This window comes from Eimeria mitis, genomic scaffold (assembly GCF_000499745.2).
Source record: "Eimeria mitis Houghton genomic scaffold, Emh_scaff26, whole genome shotgun sequence".
NCBI classification, from domain to species: Eukaryota; Apicomplexa; class Conoidasida; order Eucoccidiorida; family Eimeriidae; genus Eimeria; species Eimeria mitis.
In genome coordinates, this window is record NW_013570940.1 from 46,902 (window position 1) to 63,806 (window position 16,905).

A 16,905-nucleotide genomic window follows, 5' to 3' on the forward strand; every position below is an offset into this window, starting at 1 on the left:
ACTGGGCTGCTGTCAGCTGCATTACCAAACATGTGGTGTATGGTTTAAAACTGTGTTGATTGCAGAACGGGTAAATTCACACGCTTGATCTTAGGGCTGTTGCAAATGTTGCTTTTGCCGTTTTACCTTGTTTTCCCAACAGTCGTTACTTGCGCGTCTGCCACACTAGCGCAGGAGAAAGTACAGTCGATTCCATGTAGCCATCTAGCTTCTTAACTGTATAGACTACTTGCTAAGCACATGCGTAGTAGTCAACCCATAAGAGCTCCTTTTTTTTCATGTATTGTAGTTTTCTGCCTCGCCGTTTGGAGTGATCCTAACGTGACAAAACAAACCCATACCTGTTTTGCTCACACTGCACGAAAACCTACAGATGCTGATGAAGGAGCTTGCATACGCGCAAGCTGAGATTTATGCGCCGTATGCAAAGTTGGTAGGCCCTCACTACATTGATTGAACGCACTAGATATAGACAGTTTGAATCAAAGTCAGTCAAGAACACAACTGCAGGCTTCTTTAGCCAGCAACAAACTCTGATCTGATTATACAAGTAAGTCCGGTTCGCCAGATATGAACACGGGATTGAGTTGATTGAGCGCAAGTGCCGCGCAGACTTTGGTTCTCGGGTGTAAGGGGCATTGGTGCATGAGTGGGCTTCAGCCATCGCTTTAACAAAACCCAAAGCAATCGCTGATAATTAACTGCCAGAATGAAATGTTGGTGGTATGCGTTGCCGATTTATATTTCCGAATTTGAAAAGCACTAGCTGAGCTTACTTTTCTTTAAGTCAGAAATGGAACACGTTAAAGAATCACGAACTGGACACTGCTTTAAGGATGCTCGTAACACCACTACGCTAATTGACTGATCTGGGCTCTGTAACATTTCGGGGATGCTTTATAGACAGCCTCAGGTGTAGTTTTGTAAGGGCAACTCGTAAAGGACATTGAATACAGACTGTGGTATGCTTGTAGCAGAGTACCATGACGCCTTGGTATGATAGATATTGCTTGCCAGCTCGCTATACTCAGCTGTGGGGTTCCAGGGATGCGCCCCCACAGTCGCCCTTCAGAGATACTACAGAGTAATTCGTATAGCTTATTGTGAATATTTGTACAAAAGTGAAATACTCTAAGTTATCTTGACCAGATCTCAGCAATTGCATGGGGGAACTGAGGGCTTTCCCCCACTTCTCATCAGCTTACAGGGCCTACGGTGCCTAGAGTGATATGGAATCCCATCACCCCATCGTGTGAGGGAACTTGGATCCCTTCAACGATTCACAATTGTGTTTTTCATCTGCGTTTGTGTTGTCGTTGGGGCCACAAGACGCAGAGCTGCTGGCCGGGATTAGTGCATCTACTGACGTGAGTGGGATCAGGTTCCGAGGGCCACATGATCCCTAAGGCCCCGAACTCCCCTTAGACTGGCGTTTCTGAAGGGGAGTTTCTCACAAGAGCCCTCAGTCCCTCACATGCTGTGCTGTGATCTGTTCAAGATAACGTAGAGTATTTCCCTCTAGTATAAATATTTGCTGTTAGATTTACGTATTAGTAGGTTGTATCTCTGAAGGACTACTATGGGGCGCATTCATAGAAACCCACAGCTGAGTATAGCGAGCTGGCAAGCAATAACTGTCATACTGAAACAGCAACATAACAACTAACAGAGGTTAAAGGAAATTAGTTCCCTCAGCTTCTTCTCCAAAATTGTTCTCTCTCCTGCAACTCCACTAGAGCAGGCACTGCGGCCTTTGGGGCTGGGAGAGGAGACAGCGTAGCATGCTGTAACACCTATTGCACCAAGGCTCATGCCAGCCTCTCCTATAGTCATACCAATGATCACTTCACAAAGAACGCTTAATGCATTCACCAACGTTATACTCAATGTGCATCAATAAGCACTCACAGACACTTCCACTATTCATGCAACCCTCACTTATTTCACAACGAGCACGGCATGGTTGCCCTGATTGTAGTGAGTATTCACTACAGAGACAGTGTTTCCCTGTCTGGCTGTGTGAGGCGGGTCTGCCGAGGCAGCGGCGAAAGAAGGAGATCCGGCCGCAGCTCTGAGAGCTAGTTAAAAGTGTTAGCGCGGGGCTCAGGTACTAGAGCATCTTCCTAGACGCCCCGATGGCGGCTCGCCTGCGCCAGTGGATGGCGGGTGCCCAGAGTACCCGCCTCCTGAGTGGGCTGCTGCGGGTATGTAAGTGGGCAGAGTGAGTCCCTCCACGAGATTTAGACAGGGAAAGTGTGGCGGCCCGTGATAAACGCACTCACCAAACACCAGAACAGTTGTATTCGTTCTGCCCTAATCGTTGACACTTGGGTGCTTTCTGGCGTCAGCCTGCCAAGGAGAGGGCAGATGGCGACCCCACCCGATTCTCGACAGGGACGTACCTCGAAGAGATAGGCAAAGGCGCGCATCTTCAACCTCTTCATTGCCGGCATATCTCTGTGCTACGATTATGAGGGTCAGGTGAATAGCCAGCACGCGCCGTCCTAGAGCTCCGCGCTGTGTCCGATACGTCGTCTGGACCACTGGGCGCGGCCTGTAAGGGCCACCGGTAGGCCACACTCTGGGGGTCCTGAATGGCCGGTCTGCCCGAACGCGTGGGGAAGAGATCGTGACAAGAAGGGTTATTTTGCTGAAGACTTCGTTGATCAAGCATTTCCGCTCGAATCTGTCGAAGCTGAGCTCGGAGCTTATCGTGCTAGGGCGTCTGCTGCTACTTTGTTATGATAGTTCCATCTACTGGAAAGTAGATACACAAGTCCCTTGAACTAAGTTTTGGTGAGGCATTGCACTCGATTCCGCTGGACGATTCGGAACGGCCGAACGCCTGTCATGTAATGCCCTGGTTTCAGCCGGGCATATACGCATCAATGAGTTAGTTGTATTAGTCTCGCTAGAGAGAAGACCTCGTTAATAGATAAAGCATTAGAGTTGCATGCGAACCAGTTTAGCTGCAGTCCGTTAGAGCGGATTATCGCACAGTACCCATATCTGGGAACAACTCGCGAAGCGGGTGCAACCAAACCCACTGGCTGGGTACTGCGGACTAGCCCAGGGAGCAACCCAGCGTGCTTAACAGTTAATAGCACCTCTAAACACCAGAACTTTGTTGCTCATAATTTCTGTCTGTCAATTCCGAATGTAACTAATCTCCGTCCCCTACATAGTAAAGTCGCTTGGTCCGCCCGCACGTACAGCTTAGCAACGCTATCGAGCCTCGTTGGCCGCATTTAGGTGAAATCGTTTGTATCCCTTCTACTTCCCCTATTATAAATACGTTGTTCTATCAGAAATGGCTTTATTTATCGCATTTTGAGTTTCCTGGAGTGTCGATACCTCTCTCTCCAGTTGATGCTGGATGTGCCCTGCAGAACCCCAGGGCATCCCACCCACCCTGAGGCGCGGAGTAATAGCCAACGCTCCAAGCAAGCCTTTGGGCGGTTTGATCACAATGCGTAAATTTAGCCGCAAATAAACGTATGTATATACTTGAAGCGGCAGGTGACGTGAAGAAAGTCAGTGAATTCACTACGAAGCAGGTCCGTGAAGCACGGGGTACCAGTGGCTCCCCCACATTAACCGCCAGTTCGATATGGTACTTAATCCTGCCCTACATGCACACATAATATCTAGAAGCTTGAATGTTTCATCAAGTTGCAGCAATAACCACTCTTCTCATCACTATTTACACTGTTGAGCGTAAACGGGCGGGGAAGCTGGGGCTCGTAGGGGGCCACGCTCCTCTAGGCCCAGCCACAGCGGGCTCGACTCCTCGTGGAGAGCTCGCGACTCATTCGCTTCTTCACATCATGTCTTTTTAAAGATAAATGGGATATGTATATCTGCTTGATTTTTATTTGACGGCCCTTTGAGACCCGTCGCAGATCCACCAGGGCTTCTGGCCTGGTCTTACGGGCGGGCTATGCCGTTCCCGTGGCATTACACGTTCCGCATGCTTTCAGTCATCACATGGCTTTGAAGGCGGTTATAAAGAGCTTTAGCAAGGTTATTGTGCTTCCGCTATAGCTCTGCATGCCATTGAGTGTGCTGCTTCATCTTAACAGGGGCTCGGACGCTTTGGTCGGCGTTCGGGTTCGCTGGCATTTTCAAGCGCTTGCCGGCCTGCTCGAGGGTTTCAACAGTGAATTGTTGATTTTTTGTTGCTTTTTAGTGTATTTTGCACACCTGTGTCCTGCTTAATCCTCAAAATTTCACCTGAAGGACTTGAGGCTCGCGGACGACATATCGATGCTCTGAAGATCGGAGTACCGGGAACAGCACTTTTTTCTTGTTACGGCGAGCTTCCTTCCATTGCGGGGACTTGGAGGACAGAAAACAGTAAGGTAAGCTTATTAGGCTTAACTCATCTCCGTTGTGGGAATTAGAGGGATTCATGGCGTCGATACGCTAAAAATTGACGCTGATCGCTTGTGCCGAAGGCATTTTATCATTGCCTCTCGTTCGCAGGGAGACTAGCAGAGGTTATGTCTTGAGAGGTACGAGCATAAACCATCGCTTTCGATATTTTTGGGGGGAAGATGATGCAACCAGACGAGCCAGAAGGCCACCCTGCTCAGGAGTCGAATTCACCCTCGATTGCACAACCTGTTCCCATGACGAACACAGGCAAGTTGCACCTATAGCATCCGTTCTCCTTCGAAGGATGCCTTCGAGTCAGCTTCACTCTGTTTACTCCTGCAGTGGGGCATGTTGCTGATTCTCTCGTCGAAGGCGGGACCACTGTTTATCCGCCAACGATGTAAATTACAGTCACGCGGCCCATGGAGCTAATACTGTGCTTGTGTGTGTACTGGGTTGTCTGCAGATATAGAAAAGAACGCTTCTGGACTGACAACCCCGCCAGAAAACTCCGGCATTGTTGATACAGAACCAGAGTCAGTTCATGTTGCGGCGAGACATAAATGCAAGAAGACGGAAGAGTCGGTGGATAGTACTTCCCCACGAGGGAGCCGTAAGGGCGGTTCTTCCGTTGGAGTATCTCCTCGAAATGCAAAGAGAAGTTCACGCGGTCACCAGGGAAGGTCCTTTCGGGGGCACCCGGCAAAGTCCAGGTCCCACAACGTGACTGGCTCACGGTTTCAACATCGCGGCAGCCCAGCTTCTGGAGGCAGGGCTTCACAGGAGCGGCAGAGACAGCAGCCAAAAGACGAAAAGGAGACTCAAGACGGACATCAGAAAGGGAATAGGGAGGACCATTCCCAAGACAAAAGTCAGCCTCCTGCCCCGGATGCGCTGCCGCCCTCCGCATCGTTGGAGGTCCGCAGGTCCACGTACTTCAGCATATGTCTCAATGCCTCCCCTGACGAGCTAACCGTGGTGTCGTACAACTTGAACATGGAAAATAGCTGGGGGGTTTTCGATGGTAACTGGAAGAGACGGGAGGCTGCCCTTCTTCGCTACTTGCTTTCTTTAGATGAGACTCACCACCCCGATGTACTTTTGATTCAAGGAGCGTTTTCCAGCTCTACGCAGCGTCTTTTGCGAAGGCTCCACAGAGAAGAGCCAATGTTTGCCTTCCAGACGAGGGTTGTTGGCGCTGACCCAGGATGCTGCAAGACCGAGAACGAGGAGGGCTACTGCTCATGCTACGGCGATTGTTGGTGGTGCCTGACCATGAATTCGCGCAAGGCTACAAAGAAGAGCCAAGCGGAAGCATTCGTAACAAAGAATGGATGGGATTCAGTATGCGGGAGCTTCTCACGCTTCAGGGGAAATGGCGGGATTTTGATACTATCCAAGTGGCCAATGTTGCGTCGTCATGCCTATATTTTTTCTGCATCTGCGTACCCCCAGTCCCGATGCAATGCGGGGGCGGCTTTGGTTCAGGTGGAAAAGTGCGGCAAGGTATACAACATGCTTGCCATGCAGTTACAGCCTGGACCAAATAATAATGCTCTTCGCGTGGCGCAGGTGAAAGAGGTGATGGCATGGGCTAGAACTGGGATGGAGGATGCAGAGAAAGTGGAGTTCGCTTCATGCGATGTTGACGAAGCTTTCGCTTCACCGGGGGAAGGGAGTACTGGCACTGAAGGCTCCGTCGCCTCCAATGAATCCCCGAGCAAACCCGAAGGGTCGCCCACACAGAAGGAAGGACTGCCGGAACTCGAACTCAACAATGCTCCTGTGACCACAGAAACAGAACTGCCTAAAGCCAAACCCCACCGTCGGCGTGCCGAGCTCCCTAAGGGTATTTTAAAGGCCACAGATCCCCTCATCATTGGAGGAAACCTGAACTTCCGTTTCACAGCGGACCGTGCTTCACTAGCTGAAGCTTTGGGGTCTGATGGTTTCAACGCCAATTTAGCACTAGAAGATGCCTCGGTCGCACAGCCGAACTTCGACACGGTCAACAACGACACATGCTACCAGAGTAAGGCTTACACAGAAGCATGCATAGATGGGATATACACGTCCTTGCTTGCTATCGTCTCATGCTACAGTACACAACTGGGGGCTTGCCGTCTGTAGTTGCACGCCACTAGGTGTAAGCTTATCCCCTTCTATTCACGTCGCTGTAGTTTCCGCTCACCACTTGGAGCTTCGTCTATAGCTCAATGGATTTATGTGCGATCGATTCAGGCCAGGGATGTCCGGAAACTCCGAAACAAGAGCTTCTGGATTACTTGCTAATATACTCGGAGCACGCAGGTCGAGTTGCCCGTGGGCAAAGGACGCTTGTGGACCCTTCCCCAGCGAAGATCCCTTATCGCCCTATGGTGATGGGCTGTATACCTCGCACAACACTGGAGGTTAGTCATGTCAGTGACTTTTTCCCCGTGTGTGCCACATTTGCTCACAATTCTGAGTAACGGCTGGACAAGGTGACTCGCAAAGGCCAGCTGGCTTGCTCTCAAGAGCAGATACACTGGTACCACTGACAACGTCTTTCTCCGGACGGAGACAGTGCTTGCTAAAAGCGGCGTCGAAAAGCCTGGGAAGAGCTGAAGTGCTGTTGACTGACACCTGCTGCCCTCTAGCGAAAATCGCACGATATGAAACAAGAAGAGCGAAGACAGAGACAATTGGGCTTGAGTGGGTAGCTGGTGCGAAGTAAACGGGGACACACGCCAACTCGAAAGTGAACTGTGGCTGGCGGCGTTCCGTGGTTGTAATCTGCGATGTTCCCAGTGCATCCGTTTTTAACAGGGTGCCGCACCAAGGATTCGGTGACGTAACGTTGGTACAACTTACGCTTTGAGATGCTGCTGAATTGCTGTTCTCCAGCTCGAATACATCGCGTTTATATTCGCGCAAATGTGCTTCCGCAATTTACCGCACTGGCGGTGGCCGCCTTTTTAGTGGGAGTGTAGAGCCCTTTTATACTTTTTGGTGGCATTCTCCACAACCAGAGATTTTATTTTGTATATGATTTGCCTCGTTGGCTGGTTGATACTCAAGTTGATCATTCAGTTAGCATGCTCAAACTAGCACGCTTCAGCTGACTGATACCATACTAAAGCGTAGTTTCCATAGAACAAACTTTCGTTCTATAGTACTGCCGGAGTCTACGACATCTTCGACTCGATGCGATTACCCCCCTTGAGGGTTACGTTTGCGTCGTTCTGTGTTCAAGGTCCAATGCAGTGTGCAATATTGAAATGCAATGCGATAGTGGAGGATAGCGCGAAGGCATTCGCTTGCGCTTCGTACATTCTCTGGCCCTCATACTCGTGAGGCGCTCGACAGAACGCTTGACAAAACGAACGAAGGAACAGCTCCTCCTAAATAGTTTAAAGGATTTGCACTGTAACTTCGTAGATTGAGTTGATACGTAACGCTGCTTACACAGCTGCAGCAAGCATCAACAAGACAATTATAGAAGACAGCAAAACACAGTATTTGACGTTTCATATTACTTGACGACGTTCGGAAGGGTGTCATGCGATATACCCAACACCGAACAAAGAACAAAAGATCACTGCCATCCAGCAGCAGCCGGAAGCCCCTGGGACTGCACGAATCTCGCTCCTTCCTTTGCAGTGAGCGCCCTCGCGGAGACCATATACGAAGCAGGCTCTCCGTTCTCAAGCACCAGGGACCCAGTTGAACCTGTCGAAGCTTGTGCAGAAGCCGATGAACAATTGTGTCCGTACAGTGCGTTGCCCATATCCCCCTTCGTACTCCCACTGGTGTCTGTGAGTACTGAGCTTACGTTGGGCAACAGCTCCTGCGGTTCCGATATGCTCCCCGGGAAGTGTCGTCGATTCACAGAGTTGAAGCTGGAAGAATCTACGATGTTGGCTTGCGGGGGGATTGGTCGCGTGTGAATGTCCTTAAGGATATCCTCATCTCGCGCGTTCCACATGTTCAGCACCTCCATAGCAGACGGCCTAGCTGATGGATCCGGGTTTAGGCAACTTAAAATGATATTCCGTGCAATTCCCTGAATCTCTTCTGCGATATGGGGGACAAGTGTTCCAGCTATTGCCTTTGCCTTGAGCTTCTCATAAATGACACTGGGGCTGTCTCGACTGGATATGTGCACGTGCATAGGGTTGAAGAAGCCAAACATCTCCTGGAACACGCATCCCATTGACCAGATGTCCCATTTCTCGTTGAAAGGAGGTAACTGCACCCCTGAATTCGAGGCCAGGCATTCCACAGGGCTGCACCGCAGCAATTCTGCAGGGGCGTAGAACCATGTGGCCCCTGAAATACGAGATACACGTCCATCTGGAGATGCCTCTGCATCCCCAAAGTCGCAGAGCTGAATCGTCCAGTCATCCGATATGAGGACGTTTTCAGGTTTGATATCTCTGTGGACCACTACAGGTTTCCGTCCAGGAACAGGAATGTGAAGGTACGCGACAACGGCAGCGAGCTGGCGGCACATGTACAGCCCGTTCTGAGGCGAAATGAATCGCCGCACAAGGGGATCGCGTGAATACTTCCGCGAGTGAAGATCACTGCCGTTGACCAGTTCAGTAACTAGCCACACGTCAAACGGCCCGTGCACAATTCCCCCGACCAAACGAACCACGTTTGGATGCTGACACATGGTGAGGATTTCCCATTCATTCAGCGTACGCTCCACCACCCCAGCGGGGTCGGTGCTGAGCATGCTTTCCACAGGTACCTTAATGGCTACCTTGGCTCCCCGGTGAGTCCCGACAAAAACCTTTCCAAAGCTCCCCTCTTCAATCACTGAGTACTGCAGTTCACCTCCAGGCAACAATACCGAGTCGAAAGTAACACTGCTGCTCAGCAAGGAGGTAGGCCCTCTCTGCAGCTCGGCAAGAGTCTCCATCAAATCCCAAAACCTGTCCGTCCCGTAGACAGTCACCACCTCTGGGCGTTGAACGTCACTAAATTCCTGGGCCTCTTCTACGCTTTTTTGAATAGTTGTTTGCCCTGGTTTCACACGGGGCAAGATGCTTCTGCAGGTGTACCCGTCTGCAAAGCCAGGCTGCTGCACAGTCGAATTTGGCGCTTTCAACCCAGTGGGTGGCTGCATAGCACTTCCGCCACAGAAGGAAGTCTCTGCAGGTGAAAAGTCAGAAGATGGTTGAATGAATGAACAGCTCGTAGGTCCTGCGTTCTGTGCAGGTACCGCCTTTAAGTGGCGGGGCAGTGACCCATAAGGACTCCTGAGGGAATTCGCGCTCGGTATACAGTCAGGCTGCTGATTCTGCCGTTGCGAAGCAGAAGCCCAGTTCGTATTGGGGCTAACGCAGCGCAGCAATGAGCCCCCTAGGCCCCCAAGTGACTGTTGAAGAGGTCCCATGCCTAGACAGCTTCCTTGGCTTTGCTGTGCTCCCCCTTCCCAGTGTAATGCTGAAGGTCTCGTTTGGGATTGAAATGATGACCCCGTAAAGGACGTGAGAGCCTCTACAGGAGATTCCCCCTTAGCACCTCTGTCGTGTCTGTGGATAGTGGCGGGAGGAATGCTACAGGCGCTCTCAGGTTCTCTACCTGCCACCACTGAAGACGCACTCCCAAGAGGGAGCTGCCTGCCCGGGACGAATGAATGAGCAGACGGGAAGAGGAGAGGCTTTGGGGCTTTACTACGCTGAGGTGGAGCTCGCGCGGCCGGACTGCACAAGGCTGCCACAGCTGCAAGCTCAAATTTTGAAGGGGAGGAGGCAGAGGTCTGTTTCCCTGCGCGTCGAGTGCTGGTGGAAAGCACCTTTCCATTGCCGCCAGCATTTCTGTACGTCATTCGCGGGCGGCCGTCCCCATCAATGCGGAATATATGCAACTGCCTTTCAGATGCATCGGCAGATTCAGCGGACTCAAACACGCACGACGGTGCTGTAGCGGTTGGCTGAGAAGTGCACTGCATATTCAACGAGCTCCCCTCCCATAAATTTGGAACAGCAGAAGTGGAACCACTCACAGGAGGAGCCCACTCTCCAAACGCTAGCGGTGCCATCTGGCCCGGGGGAGGGATAGAGGCCCATCTCTTGTCTCGATTCAATACGGTCCAAAGCTCGTCATCAACGAACGAGCCGGCCATTCCCTATCAAATAAAAATATCCGGAGAAAAGCTTCTGTACGATGCACATCAAGTAGCCCACCTTGCGCATTATGGTGGCTGCAGGTCACTTTTAATGATTGGAAGTTCGCCGTTGCCTTCTTGACGGGTCCTAGCCAACCACTGAGCCACATGAAGCAATTTGCATATGGTGGTTCTGGAAGCCCCAATCGATACAGAGAGGGTGGAGCCTCACGTGTGTGAAGAAGATGAAGATAAGCAAGATTCGGTAACCACGCCGGTGATGGTTGTCGGTAGCCGAGACACGAGAAAAATGGTGACTGAAAGCATAAACATCGGGGCTAACTGTATCCTATAGGTGGAAAGCAGATGGGAGCAATGGAAAATTCAGAAAAAAGCCTTGGCGATGAACCCTTTGTCTGCACTCAACCGCAGAACCTGCTCCTCAAGCAACAAGGGTGACACGAAGAGAAACTAGCCGTCGCACCGAGCGAGAACGCGCGTTTTACGGAATCTCATAAGCAATTTGACTTCTTCATCCTGCAACTTTTGCAGCATGAATGCCAAAATATAGATGTCAACATGAAGTCGCTCAACACGATTGGTGCCCCTCCCGCAGGAGGCAGCGGCGGACCGCTCTGCTGCGCCGTCACTCTGCACACACGGGGCTGTCGACACCACAGCAATAAGAGTGGAATTTAAACTAGACAGTTTGACGTAGTTTTATTTATTATGTGATATTATTTACTTTACTCCCGAAGCGAGCGTGTGGACACCGGCTTTCAAGACCCAATAAACCGGTGGTCAAGGCCTGACCGCAACCAGACGGGACGAAATACTTGCCCATTCTAACCGAAACTTTTGCGACTGCTTCAAATAATATAGATAATTTTCTGCTTCTATTTTTCTCAAGTGCCTGGCACAATAAGAAGGCATCGAGGCAACTGCTGCGGCAGCCCGATGCCGAAGTGTCTCGGCTATATATTGAACGACCTTAGGAAAAAGAAAGTAAAGTAATGAAAGTTCTCCTTCTACTATGCTTCTGCGACAGTAGCTCACCCACTTTGGAATGTCTGTACTTGGTGAGCTAACTCAGAACGGATAAAACGGCTCAAGCTGTGCTCGCAGCCACTCATCTTCCTCCGCAGTAGCATGCCTGTCCATTGAAAACATTGCTCTGCACATTTGCCTCACCCGAAGTAAGTTAGCCAGGGCTGAGGCATTCAGTTTCCGAGTGCATATCGGGATGAGTCCGCGAATCGCATTCTGTTAGAGCGCCGAGCGCGTCAGAAGTGGCGAATCCAAACTTTCCTGCCACCATGAAAGCTACCAGCCCATCTCTTTCTTTGTTATAGCCCATGTTTATATCCTCCAAATGGGTGCTGATGCTAGCAGAGACCTATCCTTACTGCTTATACCCTTTATACGGCTTAACGTACAGCCCTCGTACGAATAACCCTCTGTTGACAAGTTTACGCGAACTCGTCTGCCTCCACTCAAATGTTGATGCTTTGATGAAATAAAACTCTGGCTCCTGCGTGTATTCAAACGCTGCATTTGTAATTATGATTCAACCATCATTCCATCACCTCTATTGGGTCTCTGGAACCGTTGTCCCTGGTGTGGTATGAGCCTCCAATTAGGTGGAGCGATCATCAGCCTGTACAGCTGTGGTGTTATTCCCAATACAGCTTCCAGCTGACGAACGCCGCCGGCATCGAAACCACATGCGCCTTGCGTAGAGGTAGTGCTCTGCAGCAACACCGTCAACGGCAGCTGATATCGTAGTTTGGGTTGTTCCGCGCATTCGGTGGGCACACGAAACATGAATAGTCGCCTAGCACCTGGCCCTCTAGCTTGGCAAGGAGACAGAGTGCTCGCAACATAGACAAACGGACGAGAATGAATGATTTCAGCTCAAGCCATCAAATAGAAGTTTATCTATACACATTGCCATAGAGACCCAAGGGGTTCAGACGATCGCAACCAGCTTCTGCAGGGTAGCCCAGGTCTCTCGAGAATTACAGAATATCTCTACTGCTGTCCTATTTATGTTTGTGACTACAATCGGACCCCTCGTTTTATTGGCGCTGCACTGAGGAGCCTTAAACAGCAGGGTAGTTGGCTCGTTAGCAAGCGGGCAGCTCCAACAAATACATAAAGCATACGGACAATGTCAGGGGTCCTGCGTGCTCCATCGTTTCGCTGGAACACTTACTTCTGTCTGTAACACACATTTTGCCTCCTGCAATGCTTTCCATGATAACAGCCCATCTTAGAACACCGCGCATGATCTGGAGTTCCTCCAGCCTATATGCTAACTGGAATGTAAACGGAATGCAACCGAACTTGCGATACATGCGGTTGCTGTGGTGCTTGGTAGTGCAATATATTCGGAATTCAAGGAGGCTGGGCGGATGTTGTACTTTGCAAATGAAGGCGGCATCTGTTCAGCGGGTTCTGTGAACGTGAAGAATTGCGCTCAGAGCCAAGCAAGCCTCGTGGTTCGCACCCCTGACGACAGTATGGCGAAGACTCACCACAAGGTCTACAGGTGGGACGCGTGCTACACATAAATAGAGACCATACAAGGAAGGAGTTGTGCTCAATGTTCATAGAAAATCAAAAAGAACAATGTTCTGAGGGCTACGGACAGCAGGACCCGCATCTAGCCCGCAACTGCGGCGGTGAGGCGCCTTCACCCTCCTAACAGGAAATTCCAGCTGGCGCTTGCGGCAGCTGAGCGGGATTCCACTCTCGTAATAAATTTTTTGTCAAAAGACAGTAACCCGTTAGAGTGGATTCTCGCTACCGGAGCTCCGCAATATATTTTTGTCAAGAGAGGGTGATGCGTTACACGCAGTATTTGGCTAACTAAAAACGAATTAGACTCATCTAATAGAGCCCGAAGAAATAATGCTTTATTGTGCTCACGCACTGCATCCAGGTAATGCACATGCACATACACGTGCATCAACCAGGAGCCCAGCCTCGTCTACACCGAAACCGTAAATCCTAAATTTACCACAAAACCCCCAATAAATTCAGAGTCTGAAACGATATACATTCACATATTCGGGGATATTTATACGAAACCGTTGCCGTTCTCACCTGAGCTACAACCTCTTACCAGCGGACGCTCGGTATCGATATTGGGGGGCAACGGTGAGGAGTGCGAGCAGCTTGTGAAATCCACCTAGAAATACCTCGAATATATTCAAAAGGTACGAGTTTATCCTTTTGTATACTTCAAAAACTGTGTGCAGTTCTTCGCTTTCTCTGTTCCGGTAGATCATGGTATCCTTCCACTCGTGGGGCTTTCGTTGCGGTCGATGGATTTCAGCTTCCCGGAATTTGTAATGATCGTAGAGAGCGCAGACTAAGTAATATTCCCCCTTTTCGGGGCTTTCTGGGTTCAGGCAAAATATGCATCGCGTTGCTGCTGCAGCTGCCTGCAGCCCAGACCATGGCGACTGCTGGCGTTGCTGCAGTCCGCCCGCTGCCGCTGTTTCTGAAATTTCAGAGGACGAGCCGTAGATTTCAAAGCCATTGCTCCACGAGATTCTCTAACAATAAGGCAGAGACGTGCCGCCGCCGGTCGAGCGACGCGCAACAAACTGTTCATATTGCATCGACATCCCTCGAGGAGTTTCAGCACTTTCAAGGCAAGCCCAGCAAAAAAAAAAAGTTTTCTTGTATATACCCGGTGATACAAGACCCACGCTGTTTGGCTCTCTACATAGGTGACCGTTGTTGCATGCGCGTCCACTCTTCAGGTTATACTGTATCTATGTTCGGTGCATAGAGAAACGCAACAGACACACAGCAGCAGTTATGCATGTTGCTGGCTTGAACACCCCTTTGTTTCGTTCTTTCACAGACTGTCCATCGTCACGCCCCACGCTACAGCTACAGAGGCGAGGAAAGGGAGAAGCTGCTCGACGGTTGCTGCCTCCTTGGATATTTGCTCACGAGATTCAGAATTTCGGCGCGTTGCAGACTCTGCAGCAGCAGGCAACCCTTGAGGCAGGAGCAGGTCGCGGTGTACGTACACCAGAGGGGAGCCTTCATCCTCTGGCTGTCAATGTAGTGGACAGTGAGACTGGTGATTTCTTGGGTTGTGCTCTCTTCCACTCTCGACCACTGATTGCAGCGCGCGTGCTGGAGGGCCTCTCTGCCTCTACGCCTTTAAACATAGACTATGTGAGGGAGAAGCTCAGCGAAGCAGCTGCGAGGAGACGTGGCTTGCCCCGAGATGCACTGCAGCCAGCAGCAGCAGCAGCAGCTGCAGCAGCAGCACCAGCTGCTGCTGCTGCTGCTTCTGCCGCTGCTGCAGATCGTGAGACGCAGATATGCAGCGGCTACTATCGCCTCATCAACGGGGAGAGTGATGGACTCCCAGGGGTTGTTGTTGATCTCTTCGGGAATGCAGTGTCTATACAGCAACTAACAAGAGGCAAGCAATGGCTACACACCCGCTACCAGCAGGCGCTTGTTGCGGGTATCTGTAGCTCTGCTTTTATATCTATGACTCTGTCTATATTTCTCTATCCATATATATATATATATATATATATATATATAAATATTTATATATCTATATCTGTATATATCTATATATGTATTTATACAGACGCAAATCTATATATATCTTCTACATCTGTATGTATATCTCCACATCTATACCTCCATAAATATAAGTATCATAGAATAAAGGTATTATTATACTATACACAAATCCACTTTGTGTTTTTTTTTTTTTTTTTTTTTTTTTTTTTTTTTTCAGGCAGCGAGCTGCTGACTGCTCCGCTCGTTGCAGCCATACAAGAGGCCCTGCGGCCTGCTGCTGTTGTGCTGCGAAACGATAGCTTGCTGCGGGAGCTGGAGAGAGATTTCTCTATGAGTTCATATTCCACTCTCATCAGTGGTGTGTTCTCTCCCTATACAATATGCAAACACTTGCATCTATACATGCATGCATGCATGCATGCATGCATGCATGTAGCTTGCATGCATGCTTGCATATTCGGTGGTTTGCTTCGCTCCATTCACAATCTTAACAGCCTACTCGCGTTGCTGCTGTTGCTGCTGTTGCTGCTGCTGCTGCTGCTGCTCCTGCCTGCCGTGCGTGCAGGGGAGCTGAACGGCTTGCAGTGGATTGAGGAGAGAGGCTGCTGCTTCCCTGTTGACCTTCTGAACAGCCCTGACACTGGTGGGTCTTTGCTGTGTCTGCTTTCTCTGTGTAGCTCGTTCGTCTGCTGCTGCCTCGAGCCACTGGTGGGGTTGATAGGGGGCCCCGCAGCAGCCAGAGCTGCAGCAGTGCAGCACGGCCGTCTACGGCTAGCTGCTCTTGGCTAGCTAGAGAAAACACCAGAGTCCTTTCAAATCACTGGGTACAGCTAGTTCTGCATACGACGAGACGCGAGCTGTTGTATGCATATCACTGGTAGTTTGTGGCTAGCTGTTTCCGTAGCTAGCTATCTATTCGTAGCTAGCTATATATTCGTAGCTAGCTGTCTATTCGTAGCTAGCTGTGCTGTTGATGACTCTGTACAGGCTGGTACTACGATAGGCGGGAGGCGCGGGCTGCTGTGGCGCAGCTGTCAGGAGGGGGGCGGATGCTGGATCTGCATTGCCACTCAGCAGGTACTTGCTTGCTTGCCTCATCTTCTCAGGGGTCTGCTGCTGGCTAGTTAGCTAGCTGGCTAGCTAGCTAGCTAGCTAGCTGCAGCGCGGAACCACCGATGTAGCTAGTAGCGCTGACCAGATAGAGGCTGCACCCGAGCTGCTGGCTGCCTTGGAGTTGCAACAGAGAGTTCCTGGATTGAAGCCGCTCGGTTCTTCAGCTGCATGCTGTGCTGCTGCTGTTTGTGCTGCTGCTGTTTGTGCTGCTGCTGTTTGTGCTGCTGCAGCCTTCAGCATTACCGCACTGCGGAGCGGGGCGGCACGTTGCTCTGTGTGTGTAGATCTGTCGAGCGACTCGCTGCAGCTGGCAGCAGCAGCAGCAGCAGCGAACGGCATGCAGCAGCAGCTGCTGCTGCAGCAAGCTGACGCACTGCAGTGGATGCTGAACAGGGTATACCAGCTGGCCCCGCATGCATCTCGCGCGGCTCCTAGCAGCTGCAGCGATGCAGCCGCTGCAGCAGCAGGTGGCGGCCTGCAGCAGCAAGCTGAGGCGGCCGTAGGTGCGTTGTGTTTCTGTTCTGTTCTCTGCTATTTATTGCTTTCTGTTTTTTCACTGCAGTATAATACAAATACAGAACACTCAACCCGTGTGTTCCTTATACACCTCACAGAGGAGGCAAACGATGCATGCAGCAGCACCTCAGGGGTGCTGTTGTTGTATACCCATGTATGTAGATAGCTGTTTATATATATATATATATATATATATATATATATATATATATATATATATATATATATATATA

General features: G+C 50.4%; 3 protein-coding genes across 3 annotated transcripts in view; 2 read left to right on the forward strand and 1 right to left on the reverse strand.

Moving 5' to 3' along the window:
• Positions 1-4,681: 4,681 nt before the first annotated feature.
• EMH_0027470 (endonuclease/exonuclease/phosphatase domain-containing protein, putative) lies at positions 4,682-6,848 on the forward strand (the record flags this gene model as incomplete). The annotated part of the gene is made up of 3 exons (XM_013497319.1): positions 4,682-4,691; positions 4,844-6,409; positions 6,619-6,848. 3 exons carry the CDS (start codon positions 4,682-4,684, stop codon positions 6,846-6,848), a joined length of 1,806 nt encoding a protein of 601 aa, XP_013352773.1.
• Positions 6,849-7,954: 1,106 nt separating this feature from the next.
• Positions 7,955-10,411, reverse strand: EMH_0027580 (protein kinase, putative; the record flags this gene model as incomplete). Its single annotated transcript, XM_013497320.1, has 1 exon — positions 7,955-10,411. The coding sequence occupies one exon, from the start codon at positions 10,409-10,411 to the stop codon at positions 7,955-7,957; it is 2,457 nt and encodes an 818-aa protein (XP_013352774.1).
• Positions 10,412-13,082: 2,671 nt separating this feature from the next.
• The window catches only part of EMH_0027690 (uncharacterized protein), a gene marked incomplete at both ends in the record, with an annotated part of 4,854 nt that continues 1,031 nt past the window's right edge, over positions 13,083-16,905 (forward strand). Inside the window, 6 exon segments of the mRNA XM_013497321.1 lie at positions 13,083-13,161; positions 14,355-14,975; positions 15,261-15,401; positions 15,609-15,686; positions 16,031-16,120; positions 16,387-16,659. Of these exon segments, the coding sequence (XP_013352775.1) occupies positions 13,083-13,161; positions 14,355-14,975; positions 15,261-15,401; positions 15,609-15,686; positions 16,031-16,120; positions 16,387-16,659 (1,282 nt within the window).